A 16,093-nucleotide genomic window follows, 5' to 3' on the forward strand; every position below is an offset into this window, starting at 1 on the left:
GGAGTGATAAAACCTAGTTCATAGGATTTGGGGAGAGAATTAAAAAGAAATATTACATGTGAAATGATATTGGATTCTGGCCTGCTGGAGTCAGTACACAAGTGCTAGGACAGAAAGAATGCTTGGTACATATCGTAAGCCCTCAATAAATGGTTAAGTTATTATTTTTTGTACAATACTTTGCATTTTATTGAGTAGATATTAATTGGGCAACTAAATAATGTTTTTAAAAGCCCATTCAAATATTATCAAGGGTACAAGCCAATATTACTTTTTTAACAGTTAGTTTCTAAGACTGTGATCCTGGGGGATCCTTTGGCTTTCTACTTCTAATCAGGTCCCCAGATCCCCAAATCCAGAATAAAACCCCTTAGTCTCCCATCACCAGTTGGCAATGATTATAGGCTAAGGTGCTGTCTCCCTTCTACAAACTGGAAAATAGCGTTGGGGTAAAGCCTCCATCAGATATCATCTTCTTAAGCTCAGAGCAAATTCTAAGACAGTCCAGATTCTGATCCTTTAAACAGAATGGGAGTTAAAATGGTCTGTGCTTAGTTCCTTTTTCTGTGTTAGCACCACAGTCATTTATCTGTCTGAACAATCATGGATAAGATTTGGACTGAAGGGTACATTGTGGAGGCTCTAGGCTGAAGGAGGGTGAGTGACTGAATCTGGACAGAACTTAAGTCCCCAGCCTCACATAAGAAAGGCTTTGGGAAGGACCACCTCGCTTTTCTGCTTTGTCCTTGGTGACCACAGGGTGGAAACTCCAGGCACAGGTGGGCTGCCTTCAACCTCTGAGAGGACTCTCCCCAGATACTGGCCCCAGATTTTGCGACCTTGAGCAGAAGCTGGAGTTGGAAGGACACAATAAATGGACCAAAGTAAAGACCTGGGAGACTCCTCAGCTCATCTTTGAGACCCTCTTCCCAGCAGCATCTGTCCTCACCATGGAGAAAGGTCCATTCTCCAGAGGGTGCTCTAGTGGCAGAGTCCTTAGGGGGCCTTGAGATCAGATCCATAGGCATCCTGAGAGGCTTTTCTGCTGAAGTTCAAAATCTCTGTGTGGATTCAGTTCTTACAAATAGGAGGTGACTAGGAGGAGAGGGGGTGTCTCTGTTTCTTTCTCTCTCTCTCTTTCTCTCTCTCCCCCCCTCAAATGGACTCTTTCTCCTTGTTCTCACAGAATGCCTTTAGTAAGAATGGCAGCTGAGAACTCCTCTGTGACAGAGTTTATCCTCTCAGGCTTAACCAACCAGCCAGAACTCCAGATTCCTCTCTTCTTCCTGTTTCTAGGTTTCTATGTGGTCACGGTGGTAGGGAACCTGGGCCTGATAACCCTGATTGGGCTGAATTCTCACCTGCACACCCCCATGTACTTTTTCCTCTTCAACTTGTCCTTCATAGATTTCTGCTATTCCACTGTTATCACTCCCAAGATGCTGATGAATTTTGTCTTGAGGAAGAACGTCATCTCCTACGCAGGGTGTATGACTCAGCTCTTCTTCTTTCTCTTCTTTGTTGTATCTGAGTCCTTCATCCTGTCAGCAATGGCATATGACCGCTACGCCGCCATCTGTAACCCACTGGTATACACTGCCACCATGTCTCCTCAGGTCTGCTTCCTCCTTCTGTTGGGTGTCTATGTGATGGGGTTTGCTGGAGCCATGGCCCACACAGCGTGCATGGTAAGACTGACCTTCTGTGCCAACAATCTGGTTGACCACTACATGTGCGACATCCTTCCCCTTCTTGAGCGTTCTTGCACCAGCACCTATGTCAATGAGCTGGTAGTTTTTGTTGTTGTGGGCATTGATATTGGTGTGCCCACAGTTACCATCTTCATTTCTTATGCCCTCATCCTCTCCAGCATTCTCCGTATTCATTCTACCAAGGGCAGGTCCAAAGCCTTCAGCACCTGCAGCTCCCACATAATTGCTGTTTCCCTCTTCTTTGGATCAGGGGCATTTATGTACCTCAAACCATCCTCTCTTTTACCTATGAATCAGGGGAAAGTGTCCTCTTTGTTCTACACCATCGTGGTGCCCATGCTCAACCCACTAATCTACAGCTTGAGGAATAAGGATGTCAAAATTGCTCTGAAGAAAACACTGAGCAAGAAACCATTCTCTTGAGAAAGGAGTAATACTTAGGAAAGGGCCTTTCTTCCTTCCTTATATGATTCAGGTTCCACTGGTTACATGGAGGAAATTTTAACTTTCTCCTTTCCACTTTATGCATCCTTTAATTTAAGAAGATTCTTTAACCTAGGGTACTCATATTTAGTGGACCTTAAAGGTCCTTTAATTCAGTTCCCTCATATTTCTGAGAATAGATACAAATTTATATACCTTCTCCAAGGTCACTCAGTTACCCAGCAGCAGGACTGTGACTAGGATATAGGCTTTTGATTTTTAATACTAGTTGTTTTCCACTATGGCTCACTTTCTTCCTCCATCAACACTGGAAGATTTCATTTCAAATGTGAACTGATCTAGGATGTTAAGATCTGGTTCTATCTACAGAAATTTCATGCAACTTTTCAAGGGCTAATTTTAAATACCACATTTTTGCAAAGAAGGTAGGAGGTATAAAACTTTGTTGAGATGGTCTTGGCTAAATGACCAAATTCTTGAAGAATTTTGCACAGTACTTGGGGGAAGTATGCTGGGACCCAGACAGCAGGAAGCATGGTTACTCCTAAGTCAGTGGTGTGGAGCTTCAGGGACTTGGACTTTAAGGGATTTGGTCATGCTGGCTGGACAACCATATAGAAAATATCAAGGTCATGAAGTACAGGATTTGGGAATTTTTTGCACACAATAATTTCCTTGTTTCAAATTGTGCTTTTGAAACCTGGGTGGAGAAGTCTGAAGCTCAGGGTGGTCAGCTAAAAATCAGGAGAATATTTCAGAACCATGGAAACTTTGTGTTACAAGCCAGTAATTAGGTTAGCGCCACATAGCAGCCAGTCAACAGAGGAAACGACCACGGACTGTTATGGTACTGTATGTGATAGAGATGTGTGAGGTGTTCTCTGTGTGCCTCTCTAGATCAACTTTCTATTCCTTTGTACCTTACTTCAAGTGTTGGGAGGCATTTCCTAATGGATCTTGTCAATGGGCTCTGTGACCCTCTGGTTTCTGGCTGGGTTAAGCCAATGGCAGCATCAGCAGAAGAAATCAGAGGACAAGTGGAACACGATATTGTGATATTTATTTCCCTGACTTCCAGTGGGCTACAGTAACTGCCCATTTCTAAGCCATTGACAGTAACTGCTCCTTCATCTCTTTATGCAAACGGATGGTAATGCTGCTGCTGCTTGCTTCTACCATCCTTCTCTGGTTTCTCGTAACCACCCTTTTGCCTACACCTATGCAAATAGTGCCCTTGTTACATTTTTCCGGGAGTCATCTTTTTTCTGCTGGGACTCTGACACACCCTTCCAGTATAGGGTGCAAGGATTATACAGTTTAGGTTTGTAAATCCACAGCCTAATGGTATTGTGTAAAGGGAGGCAGAATTACTTCTTGGTTTAAAAGAAAATTATAAGTGGTAAATATGTCTTTGAGAAACAACAATATATGAAAGACTCTGAAAATACTTTCGATTTATGAGATTCTCTTCAGGAAAATTCTCTTCTATTTGTAAAAATGAAGTCTGGATGCGTATATAGTTACATCCTTTGGGAAGGTACAGATCAGTAAGGGTGAATTCAAATGGAACCAGGGAACTGTGGTTAGATGGCACAGAACACAGGACCAGCGTAGAATTGGGATGACTGGGACAAGGGAGGGAAGAACAGCATAGAGACTCAGAAAAAGCAGAGTAGGGAATTGAGAGGTAGAGTCAGATTTGAGCCTAGTTTTTACTCAGCAGCTATGTGACCTCATGCAAGTTACCTGATGTCTCTTTCTCTTTGAAGTCATTTCCACAGGATTATTAAGAGAATTATTTCTTTCTACATTTGTGTATTCTTTCTACAACCCATTTACAATATGTATTTATTTGTACATTGACTGGGCAGTACATGTTCATGGTATTTATAATTATTACCAAAAAATACTCAGTGAAAGGAAGTCTCTCTTTACTCAATTTTCTGGTCCTTCTGTACCCTCTCCAGGGTCTGTCAATGTTGCTTATTGGTTGTATGTTTTAAGACAGTCTTTCTATGCATGGTGCTTGTGTTAGCCAAGATGCAACAGGGAGTTACTCAGATCAGAGGGCTGAAAACTATCAACAGAAGGGAGGAGGAGAAGGGACAAAAGCAGGGATGGAATGTTTTGTTGCTGGAACCAGCAGTTCCTGCCAAGGAAATGCCAGGCTAGGTGTTTCCCCTGATAGCTCTTTGTATAGGCCAGTCTGAGCTGGTTTGGAGGGGAGGACCTGTGCAGAAGCCCCCCCGCACCCGCCCCCCCCCACCCCGCGCCGCCCCAGTTGTCCTGAGTTATCTTTAATTTTAATAAGATCTTCTCTTATGGGCAGAGTTTTCCACCGTATTTTGAACGTTCAATGTATGCACTAACATGCTGACATACCAGACATATGCAGTTGAACTAAAATACCTAGGTAACAGAATATGTATTAAGTTCCTTACTGTATGTACAAGACCCTGTCCCTGCTCCCTAATACGCTAAATAAAAGCTTCCTGTACTAACCCCACAGGCAGATCGTGCTTTCTATCTTCTTATTTGTAACAAGTAATAAAAAGTGCTTTGCTTTTGGGGCACCTGGGTGGCTCAGTAGTTGAGGGTCTGCCTTTGGCTCAGGCCTTGATCCTGGGTCCTGGGATTGAGTCCCACATGGGGCTCCCTGCAGGGAACCTGCTTCTCCCTCTGCCTTTCTTTTTGTCTCTCTCTCTGTGTCTCTCATGAATAAATAAATAAAATCTCTAAACAAACAAAAAAAGTGCTTTGCTTTCAACACTTCCTTGAGTTGTGTTCAATTCAGTGTACCCCAATGGCAAACCTCTTGAGTTTGGTTACACCTGCGCATACATACACACAACCTTGTCCTTGTTTTCAAAGTCTATGAGCAGCTGCTTTAACATGTTATCTACCAATGAAAACTAATATGCAGGGGAGGGAATAAAGGGTTGTTATTGGATAAATAAGTGAATAAAAAAGCAGGAAAGATGTGTATGAAGGATTGTGGATAGCCAAAAAGAGGCAGAGAGAAAAGCACACTGTGAAAACAAGGGAGTGTCAGCTCTGGTTATATAAGTGTGTTTCCCAAGACACAGCTCACAGAATTTGTTTTTGCTGGTCTCTTGTTTCCAACTTGATTTTTATGATCACATAAAATTCTTGTATATGCATGTATTATATCTCATTAACAATTTTTTACTACTGTATATTACTTTTGTTTTTCCAAATTATAAACCATGGTTAGCAGACTTACTCAATAACTCTTTGAGTTTTCCTCTAATTAGGATATGTTTTTAGACACAGAATTACGGAGTGACATAAGATTGTTGAATATTATTCCAAAATTCCTTCTTTAAAGTTCATCTCAATTTATACTCTCACAAGCAGTATAAACATATTCAGATGGTCTACTCTTGGCCAGATCCTGTACCAGTAAGGGTGTCACTCATTAAAAACTGATTACCTTTAATTTTGACAGTGGTGGTGTTTGTATTACTGTCTTCTCCTTTTACAGCTTTTATTCCTTTCTACTTCATGAACTACCACTTGTGGTATCTGAATGGATAAAGAAAAGAAAAGTGGGAGCAAAACTGAGCATGTTTTCTTCTGTCTTCTTTTTCTTTATTATATATTCCCTGTAGAGGAGGGAAAATTATTTTCCTTCTAGATTTTTGGCTGAAACTCCCCTGTGATGAAAGACTGATCAGCAGGAGAAAAACAAAGAGAAGTTTAATAACATGTATACATCCTATATATATAGGAGATACTCAGGAAAAACGACCCAAGCCACCAACTTAAATACCATCTCCAGCTAAAGGCAAAAAAAAGATGTTGTGGGGGAGGGTTGTCACTTACAGAAAAGGTTATCAGGCAAAGCCCAGTAAATGATGGTATGGTTGTTATGCAGATTTAAGTTGCTACCTTCTCCATTGATAACAGTTTCTAGAGATTTAGTCATCTCCCTCTTTTTGGTACAGAGGGGGAGAAACTCTTAAAAATGGAGATTTCTCTTATAAATTTCCCTCACAAAGGGGGCAACTTCTATCCAGCTGTCAGAGCTTCTTCTGTCTTTGTTTTCGTAAAAAGAATCAGATCAAGATCATTCTTAGGCCAAAAAGACATCTTGAGGTGGCAAATTCTGCTTTACCTCATCCCTTTATTTCTTAAATGGCTTTTTCTTGGCTTCATCATAACTCTGGTAATCTTTTTGGTCCAAGGAAGGAAAGATAGTCTAGAACTTTCCCTTTGTGATAATTTATTATGAAGTGTCCTTCTGGAATATCTTTCTCCCACATCTCTGTCTCTTTCAGTGTCCCTACCCTGTATTCTCAGAGCACACTGCACTTCACCTGTTAAGTGTTGGTCCAAATGCAGGACCACTGCTCATTTACTTTTCTATATACATCCTCACAACAAATCAGACTGTAAGTTCTGTGTGAGCAGGGTCCTTGTTGTCCATTTTGATATAGCCTCCACATCTAGTGGCTGTAGCAGAGCCAGACTCTAGGATTTGTAAACCTAACTTTCCACTCCTTTTTATAGTCAAGCATAGTGCTGTATAAAATGGTTAACTTTTTCTAGCAAATTCTAAATCACTCTCTGATTGAACATTGGCTCTGAAAGCAGTTTTATAAAATGCCAACAATCGTGCATTCGCTCTGTACTGTCCATTTTCGCTCATATCTGAGAAACAACAAATTAAAAGAACAACTTGTATGATGAAAAAAAAAAGAATCATTCATGTATGAAGCTCCCATTTCCCCCAGAATAACAGACTAAGCCTGAAAGATTGTGTTCAAAAGATAAACTAGAAAAAAGTCACCAAGACCATAACCTGATTCTTCCTTGTTGATTTTGCAGGGCACAGTACTACTTTCCTTTTTCTTTACTGTCACAAATGAATATATTCTACATCCTGTCAGAATTGCTTCTGGGGACATTTGATAATACAGTTTTTGGAACTTTGCAAGTTTCTTGTAGTTTTATTGGGGAAAATTACTACTTTTCCCTTTGTAATTAAAGTTAGGGAGAGATATTTTAGAACTATGAAATGTCTTGTTCCTTTTCAATTTTTCACATACCAGTTTTAGCATCCATTGATAATTCTTGCCTCAATCAGTATTACTCTGATGGTTGAAAAGTGGAGATTTTCTAACTCCATCAAGCTTTCATTATTGTTAGTTGGTACTTTGTCAGAAAGAATCTTTCCTTCTGTATTTATTTACTTATCCATTCACTCATTCATCTGTTTATTCATTCATATGATTGTAGGCTCATACATTCCAATTTTATCCAATGGGTTATGATTCATTATTGTCATTGCTTAAGTTGTTGCTAAGTTTGTTCCTGATTTATCCAGTGGGAGCCTCTTCAAACTAGTTCCTATATTCTTTTAATATATCTCTATTAGATTTTGAGCCTTTGTTGCTTTATAGCAAAGCAGTATGTTTCAGGCTTATTTTGTAACTTTCCTGCCCCAGCTTTGGTTCTATTTAGAGATAAATTGTGTTTAAACCAAAATATGAATGGTAGGTGAAATGAGCTGTATATAATGTAATTCTGCAAGTAGGTATCTAATGAGAGAATATTCATGTTTATAAAATATTATTTTATATGTTTTTTTTTTTTTTTCCCTTGAGGATGCCTGTCTGTGTACAGGTGATAGACCTGGTCTCTGTGAATGGGCCAACACTCTGTGTCTCAAAGTCCATTAGCCCTGAGTGTCATTGGTGGTCTTTTTCTCACTATCTTTTACCAACTCATGTGATAATATCCTCAGGTTCCCATCAGTGATCAGTGAGACTACATAGAAGGAATAAGTAGGCCTGGAGTGAGAGGGGAAACAAGTCCTGGGACTCTTGTCCACACAATTGGGTTTTGATGCCACTCAGTCTAGCTTCCTTAAACATAGGACTTCTTGTCCCATTTGCTTCCTTCCTTCATATTGTACCTTGCTTGCAGTGACTACCCTTCTCCTTTCATTCTAAGTTTCCAGAATTACAGCTTGAGAATCAAGGTGAACAAGACTTTCACACTCAAGAAACTCATGTTCTTCAAACTCCAATAATGACATTTTGGAAACTTTAGGTCCTTTGGACTTTACATACAAGTTCTCATTTAATCTTCTCTACAAGTTAAGGAATTTGCTTAGATTGTACAATAGCAAGTGGTGGAGTAAACAATTAAATTTAGACTGCCTGATTCTAGAGCCCATATTCTCAACATTTGCTGCCTTCCAGAGGTTCAATCTGTATGTGTAAGAAATAGCACATATATTCATCATGTGTAATGTCCAAGTTCCTGATGCCTTTGACCTAAGTAAATTCATACAGTCACTCTCATTTAGAAAAATTTGCTCAAAATATATGTCAAGAGAAAGATCCTAAAGATTTTTCTACTTATTTATTGCATTGAACTAATAGAGTCAGTAATATATGTATGTGTGGGACCTGCTGAACTGTAATATGAGTGAGGGGGCACTAACCAACTGAGCCACCCAGGTGTCGCTACAGTGTTTTGTTTTTAATTTATTTTTAAAAAATAATAATTCTTAAATTTGCAAAAGTAATGCTCAAGTACTATAGGAATACTATAGGAATATTGAAAGTAGAGAAAAGCAAAAGATAAAAAAATCCATGATTCTATGACCTAGAGAAAACTACTTTTAGTATTTTAATGTATACTCTTTCAGAATATTTTTCTCTATGTGCAGTTGTGATGGCTTAGACCATTTTGCAAACACTATATCTATCTATACACCTGTGTGTATATATACACACACACATAATATATGTATATATATATATGCATATATATATACAACAGAGACAGATGTGATCATATTAAGTACAATTTTGTAACTTTATTTTTCATTCTGTAACACATTGTAAACAGTCTTCCATGTGATTAAATTTTTATCAAAATCATTATTTTCAATGATATTCATTGCATTTAAAGCTAAAAGGTCTATGGAATGATACAAAATATTTCTGTTTGCTGCACAGAAAGACATTGCTTCCTTCTTTCCAAAGAGTTTTTTAACAGTGATATGTTCATCTGATGATCCTATATTTCTTTTCTAAATTCTAAGAGTAGCTCTGTCTTTGATTTATTCTTAGTGTCAATTCTGCATATTCCTCCCACTACCTTAGTTCAGTTTTTCTGGTCTCTATCCTTCTCTTTCATCTTTTATCAGAAGTCAAAGGCAAGTCTAGACATTCTAGCCTTGTTTATGCTTTAAACTTCTCTTTCCCTTGTGAAGAAATGTCTACATCCCAGGCAGGTAAATAAAGAAGCAACCATTTCTCTTCCCCTTTATCTTTCCCGCTCTAACCCAAAGGAAGAGGATAGTTTACAGGACTGATGAGAAATTGGGAGAATGAGCTTATGTGGCTCAGTGTGTCCTAGTCCCCTTCTTATGGCCTCTCGCCCCATTTCTGGTTAGGATGGGCACATTCTCAGTGTTCCCATTCATCTCTTCCATCTGTAATCCTTCTTCTTTATAAGAGAATACCAACTGTTGTGCAGCTTGGTTTAGACCTATATTCACTAATTTAGTCTGTGAAGTGCCATAGGAAATTACAAGGTCTTACTTGTACATCCAAGCTGGGTCTTTCAATCAACTCTATCAGCATCAAAACTGATATAAATATGTGTGGGACCTGCTGAACTACTGCACTATGAGTGAGAAATTAGACTAATTTCTAATTTCTCAATTGATTCTGGAATCAGAAATAGATGAGAGATATGATTTATTATCATCATTAACCTTTCCCAACTATCTCCCACCCCTCCCTGCCATGTATACAACAATTCAAGTCTCAATATCATTTGCCATTCCCCAAATTTGCAGTGCTTTTTTCCTCTGATGACCTTTTAAATTCTTTTTTGTATTCCCTTTGCTCAGAATGTTCTCCTAATTTTCTCTGCTGGTAACCTTCTACTTATATTTAAGCCTAATACCAATGCATTTCTAAAACCATATCATAAAACAGATTGTATATTTCCATAGTAACAATGTAATAATTGGAGAATGTTTTGAATAAAGAACTAGCACAAAATAACCTGCTAAAAATCAAAGATATACTTTTTGGAATACTTTATAATGATTTTTTCGGGGAAAATTATTTCCCGAGTTTTAGAAAGTGTACAAAAAGCTATTCTATGTATTGATTTCATATGAAACATCAAAGGCAATAAAGTGAATATAGAGTCCATGGAAAACAGAAATCTATCATAACACTGCCCAATATAAACAAACACTAGCTATTTAATCATTAATAAAAATAATTATTGTGCCATAAGCTTCCTTTGATGTTAAATATCATCCCTTTTATTATTATTATCATTATTTTTTGCTATGACCCATATTGCATAAAAATCTGGCCAGATAATTCATTGAATACCTTTCTGTTTAGCCAGCAAAGTTATTCATTCAGTAAACAGTATAATGAAGTTTATTAGAAAAGAGGAGTCACTGAAGAATTGAAAGTTTTCAAAACTGTGTAGGAATATGAAGAATAATCTGTGGAGTTGGAAATGTTTGTTCATTTATCCTCCAAATCATATCCAAACATTTCCATGAAAGGGGAATATCATTCAAAATAGAGCAAAACTTTGAAGGAGAGTTTGTTATATCCCTCTAAGAAGGTAATTTTGGTAGATGTGTCTGCCTTCATCCTAGGAATAAGAGAAATTTGTCCCATGGCCTAAATGATTTTCTGTCTCTACTCTCTTGTCTACAGCTTCCTGAATGTCCAGTTCCTATCATACTAGCCAGGGTTATTGACTGCAAACAGCAGAAATTGATTCGGGTTAACTTTGGCAAAAGATGGAATTAATTGGGGGTTATTAACAAACCCATAGAGCAGGCCAGAGAATTAGCTTTTGGAATCCGGCAGGATCTAGGGGAAATCAAGTGGTGGAATCACAGCCAAATTATACCACAGAACCATCTGGTTAGGCTGCATTGGTTCCTTGTATTGGTACCACCAATACCCAATACTCGTTATCACTGGTAATTTTTCTTTGTTTTTGCCAAAATGAAATATAAATTGTTCCTGTTCCTTTGTGTCACTTGCCCCAGACTTAGAGTCCTGCATAGAAACATCTGACTGGCTGAGTTCAGTCTTACTTTCTTTGGGGAAGTTTCACAGAAGGCTGAGTCTGGTTCCAATCAAGGCTCACGTAAGGGCAGATTCCTAAACATGGAAGGAGTACTAATGTTGTAGTCAATACTTCTAGTTAGTTATGTATAAGTATCTGTTTATTCTAGGTATCTAGGTATATAACTAGATTATATATATTTGAAAGGGCAGGGATTTTGTATCTCTTTTGATTGTTGCTATATTCTTAGAGCAAAACACAGGCCCTAGAATGTGGTAAATGCTCTCTATATGCCTACTGGACCTTCTCTCTTTCTACATTTCTTTCTTTTCTTTTTTTTTTTTTTAAATATAGATTTTTTAATTTTTATTATTATTTTTTAATTTATTTATGATAGTCACAGAGAGAGAGAGAGAGAGAGAGGGAGGGGCAAAGACATAGGCAGAGGGAGAAACAGGCTCCATGCACCAGGAGCCCGACGTGGGATTCGATCCCGGGTCTCCAGAATCGTGCCCTGGGCCAAAGGCAGGCGCCAAACCGCTGTGCCACCCAGGGATCCCCTCTTTCTACATTTCTTAAGTTATGTCTCTAATTCATAGTCTTTCCCTGTGGCTGATGCTGACTTTGGATAATACCTTTAAATCTATCCTCCTCCATTTTACCTATTAACTCTTCACTTGTGTCTAATAGGCTATCACATTCATAGACTTCCTCATTTCAACTATCACGTTTTCATTTCTAAAAGTGCTAGTTGATTGTTTAAAAAAAAATCTGTCCTGTCAAGTTTTGATGGAGCCTTCATTACATTTTGCTCTTTTTTTTTCTGAACATATTAAATAAATTATTTTGTATTCTGTCTCTGATAAGCCTGATAATTTTGCAGGCCTGGTCCTGTAGCTTGTGGTTTATCATTAATGATTATTTTCATTTCTGGTGGCTTCTTTTGTGTTTGTTTAGGGCTTTTCATTAAAATTTCATGATCCCCAGTTAGTTATCTGGGGAAATTCTTTGATATCTGGAGCTAATCTATATTTTCCAGAGAGGAAATATATATATTTGGTTACATTTGTAATATGATTTTTTTTTTAACCTGGAATGCAGAGGTTGTTAGAAGTTCTCAGGAGATATTTTATCTCTTTCTCTTCCCTAGAGCCAAGGCCATATCAGACACATATCTTGCCTTCTTCCTGTGTGGGTTTTTTTTATTTCTCTAATTTAGCCATGGAAAATGTTTCTTTGGGGATCCAGGATTACAAGTTAGTAATGATTCCAAACTCTCAGGCTGCTAAGGTTTAGTCATGAATGGACCTATCCCAGGATTTATCCTTTATGTCCTGCATAGGCAACTGAATTAAAACCCAACTCTGGGCCATTGGGAATCTGCTAGTTCCCCCAAGGCAAATTCCAGGTCCAGTGCTTGTGTACTTTATCTTTTGCCTTTTGCTCTCATGGGAATTCGTTGAGTCTCTGCCACCTCAAACATTAACAGATAGATGATTTTTGTATTTTACCCAGAATTCTTAGTTTTGTTCTATTCAGAATTCTTAGTTTTGTTCTTTCAGGAGAGATTTTTCTGAGTATAAAGTTTGCAAGAGTACTGGAAATAGCTGGGCTTAATAATACATATTGGATGATGAATAAGTTAATAAGTTGATTTCTACTCTAATGAACAGAGATAATTAATTCTCAGTCTTTCATTGCTGGGCCATTGCCGCACATCTGATAAATTGTTGTTCAAAGGGGGAAATATAGAAGATATGAAATTATTTGTACTAGAAAAATTATGTGTACTAAAAGGAAATGCCTATTTTCTACATAAAAATAAGCCTAAAAACATCTAAATATGGAACCATAGGAGATATTCTGAGTAATAAGGGAGAACTGGACTAAGTAATTCAAATTTGTACTGAAAAGTCCCTGGGCCATTTCCCTTGAGTATTTTTCCTTGATGTCTACCAACTAGCATACAGGTCCTAGTGGGCTTCTGCATCTTCTTAATATTGGGTAAATGACCATAAACTTGCTGGCCTGTGGCATATCTGGAGACAAGGCCAGAGGGTTCCAATATGATTGTCCTGAAGGCTAGAGGATGATAAAAGAGAAATAAGAGTGGAAGGGGTCAGGAGAGGGAGAGAGAAAGAGAGAAAAAGAAAGAGTGAGAGAGAGGTAAAAGCTGTACCCTTGTAGGGCTGAACTTTAGAAGTCAGATAACATTGCTTCTGCTATTCTCTTTTGGTTGGAGAAATCCCAAGTCCTTGCTTAGATGCAAGGGTAGGGAATATAGATCCCATCTCTTTATTTAAGGAGTGTCAGTCCTATTGTACCAAGAACATGTAGGATACATACGTGTGTATATGTGTGTTTATGGGTATGTGCTGCTATGGTCATCTTTGGAAAAAAAACAATCTTCTATACATATGCACATTGTACAGTTGTTATAAATATTACATTAGAAAACATCCAACATAATGGCATAATACCAGGCACTTTGTAGTTGTTTCATATCCATAAATTCTTTTACCCTTTGATTTCCTCCCTTTATATAAGAAATAAAGGGAGTTTTCAGAGATATAAGATGGCTGAAAAATAAAAATGATTTTTTTTTTTTAATTCAGAAGAGACACAGAGTGAGAGGCAGAGACACAGGAAGAGGGAGAAGCAGGCTTCCGGTGGGGAGTCTGATGCAGGACTCGATCCCAAGACTCCAGTGTCATGACCTGAGCCTAAGGCAGATGCTTAACCACTGAGCTACCCAGGTGCCCTTGTTTTTGTCTTTTTTGTACATGCCATCATACTGAATTGTTAGGTCAGTAAATTCTCATTTTACAAATTAGGGAATTAATGGCTCAAAGATGCTTTGTAATTTTAGTGTTGAAGTAGTTTGTCAGGATGATTTATTAAAATATTAATTTATTTTTGTTCTCGACTTATATTAACACTTAAGTATAACACAAGGATATAGCTTGATGGGGGTGCCTGGGTGGCTCAGTTAAGTGTCTGCTATCGTCTCAGGTCCTGATCCCAGGGTCCTGGGATGGAGACCAGCATCCTGCTCCCTGCTCAGTAGGGAGTCTGCTTCTCCCTCCCACTTGTGCTCTTTCTTGCTTTCTCGCACTATCTCTTTCTCAAATAAGTAAATAAAATCTTTTTATAAAGGGAAATAGCTTGATGAATTTTTACAAACTGAACACATCCATGTTATCAGTACCCCTATCAGAAATAGAATATTGTCAACAACCTTGAAGTATATCCTTTTCCAGTCACTAGACTCTGCAAAACCAAACATAAATAATGGTTATCTTTCTTTTGTAAAGATTATTTATTTATTTATTTATTTATTTATTTATTTATTCATGAGAGACAGAGAGAGAGAGAGAGAGAGAGGCAGAGACACAGGCAGAGGAAGAAGCAGGCTTTATAAAGGGATCCCAATGTGGGACTCCATCCTGGGACTCCAGGATCACGCTTTTAGCCCAAGGCAGGTGCTAAACTGCTGAGCCACCCAGGGATCCCAAATAGCAGCTATCTGACTTATAACACCACAGATTAGTTTCCTTATTTTTGAAATTCATATGAATGGAATCATAAAGTGTGTACTCTTTATGCTTGGCTTCTTTTGCTTCATAATAAGTTTGTGACCTTTATCTATGCTATTAACTTTCATGGCTGGAAAGCCTACGTGGCTCAGCGGTTTAGCGTCACCTTAAGCCCAGGGCATGATCCTGGAGACCTGGGATCAAATCCTACATCAGGCTCCCTGCATGGAGCCTGCTTCTCCCTCTGCCTGTGTCTCTGCCTCTTTCTCTCTCTGTGTGTCTCTCATGAATAAATAAATAAAATCTTTATTAACTTTCATGGCTATTCGGAATTCTTTTTTATTAATATCAATTTATTATCCAGCCTATAGCTGATTGAAATATGGGTTACTTTCAGTTCTTGGTTATTTTGAATAATGGTGCTATGAAACTTGACATGTCATTAGATAACATGTGTATTTATTTTTATTGGGTATGCACCTAGGAGTTGAATCGACTGGTCAAAATATATGTGTATGTCCAAATTTGTTAAATATTACTAATCAATCTATTGTTCCATAAACAATGATACTCAACAATGTTGTATCACTCATATTATGATCACAATGATCATAATGTAAAACTGTACCAATGTTTAATCCTTATACCTACATAATTCTTTTCCCTCTATTCCGCTTCTACCTATTTTAGGAAGGTAGCTAGGGTTTGTATTTCTTTGCTTTAGGGTTTTTGGAAACCCTAAAACAGCTTGCAGCAAGGGCTCTTCCCATTTTTGAACATAAATCTACTGAAGATATAGTATTGGTTGGTCAGGAGGAGTAAGTTCAGTTAAGGAGAACTTTGAGGGCAAGGAGGGTAAAAGATACTCCCTTAGAATGAGGATGGAGGTCAGTGGGTCTAGGAGGCAGTGGGGGCCAGAGGACCTGAATAGCTGCTTATGTTCTTTTTAGTAGGGTGACCATATAATTTCTTAGCCAAATCCAGACACTTTTAAGAGTGAGACAGTGTGCTATTAATAATTACAGGGATAATAGATGTAAATCAGAACTATTCCAGGAGAACTGGGATTATTTTAGGCAGTCTCAGTTAACTTACAAATGCAGTTGCTGACATGCCTTTGAATGTTTCTTAGAATATTCATGTAGCAGATCATATGGAGAGCAGCTTTGTCATCTGGAGAGTGACAGGATTAAAACATTTAGGTACATCTCCTGTTACATCTTGGCCTGCATGTATCTATGGAGTAACTTTATGCAGGTGTATGTGTGCTCCCTTGCATATGTGTTGTTATATTTTAATCTCCTT

The 16,093-nt window shown here is 38.2% G+C and overlaps 1 protein-coding gene across 2 annotated transcripts; it reads left to right on the plus strand.

Moving 5' to 3' along the window:
• Positions 1-528: 528 nt before the first annotated feature.
• Positions 529-2,135, plus strand: LOC112920177 (olfactory receptor 8B8). Of its 2 annotated transcripts, XM_072732034.1 has the most exons (2): positions 529-543; positions 1,215-2,135. In XM_072732034.1, the coding sequence occupies exons 1-2, from the start codon at positions 529-531 to the stop codon at positions 2,133-2,135; spliced, it is 936 nt and encodes a 311-aa protein (XP_072588135.1). The 2 variants fall into 2 exon arrangements, with proteins under 2 accessions (XP_072588135.1, XP_025854611.1); XM_025998826.1 differs by lacking the exon at positions 529-543 and having other exon boundaries at positions 1,188-2,135.
• Positions 2,136-16,093: the final 13,958 nt, after the last annotated feature.

Source organism: Vulpes vulpes, chromosome 12 (assembly GCF_048418805.1).
Source record: "Vulpes vulpes isolate BD-2025 chromosome 12, VulVul3, whole genome shotgun sequence".
In the NCBI taxonomy this organism is placed as follows: Eukaryota; Metazoa; Chordata; class Mammalia; order Carnivora; family Canidae; genus Vulpes; species Vulpes vulpes.

What these genes read in the sequence shown, in the direction of transcription:
- LOC112920177 (XM_025998826.1), top strand. Translation starts at nt 1,188, where the DNA reads ATGCCTTTAGTAAGAATGGCAGCTGAGAACTCCTCTGTGACAGAGTTT.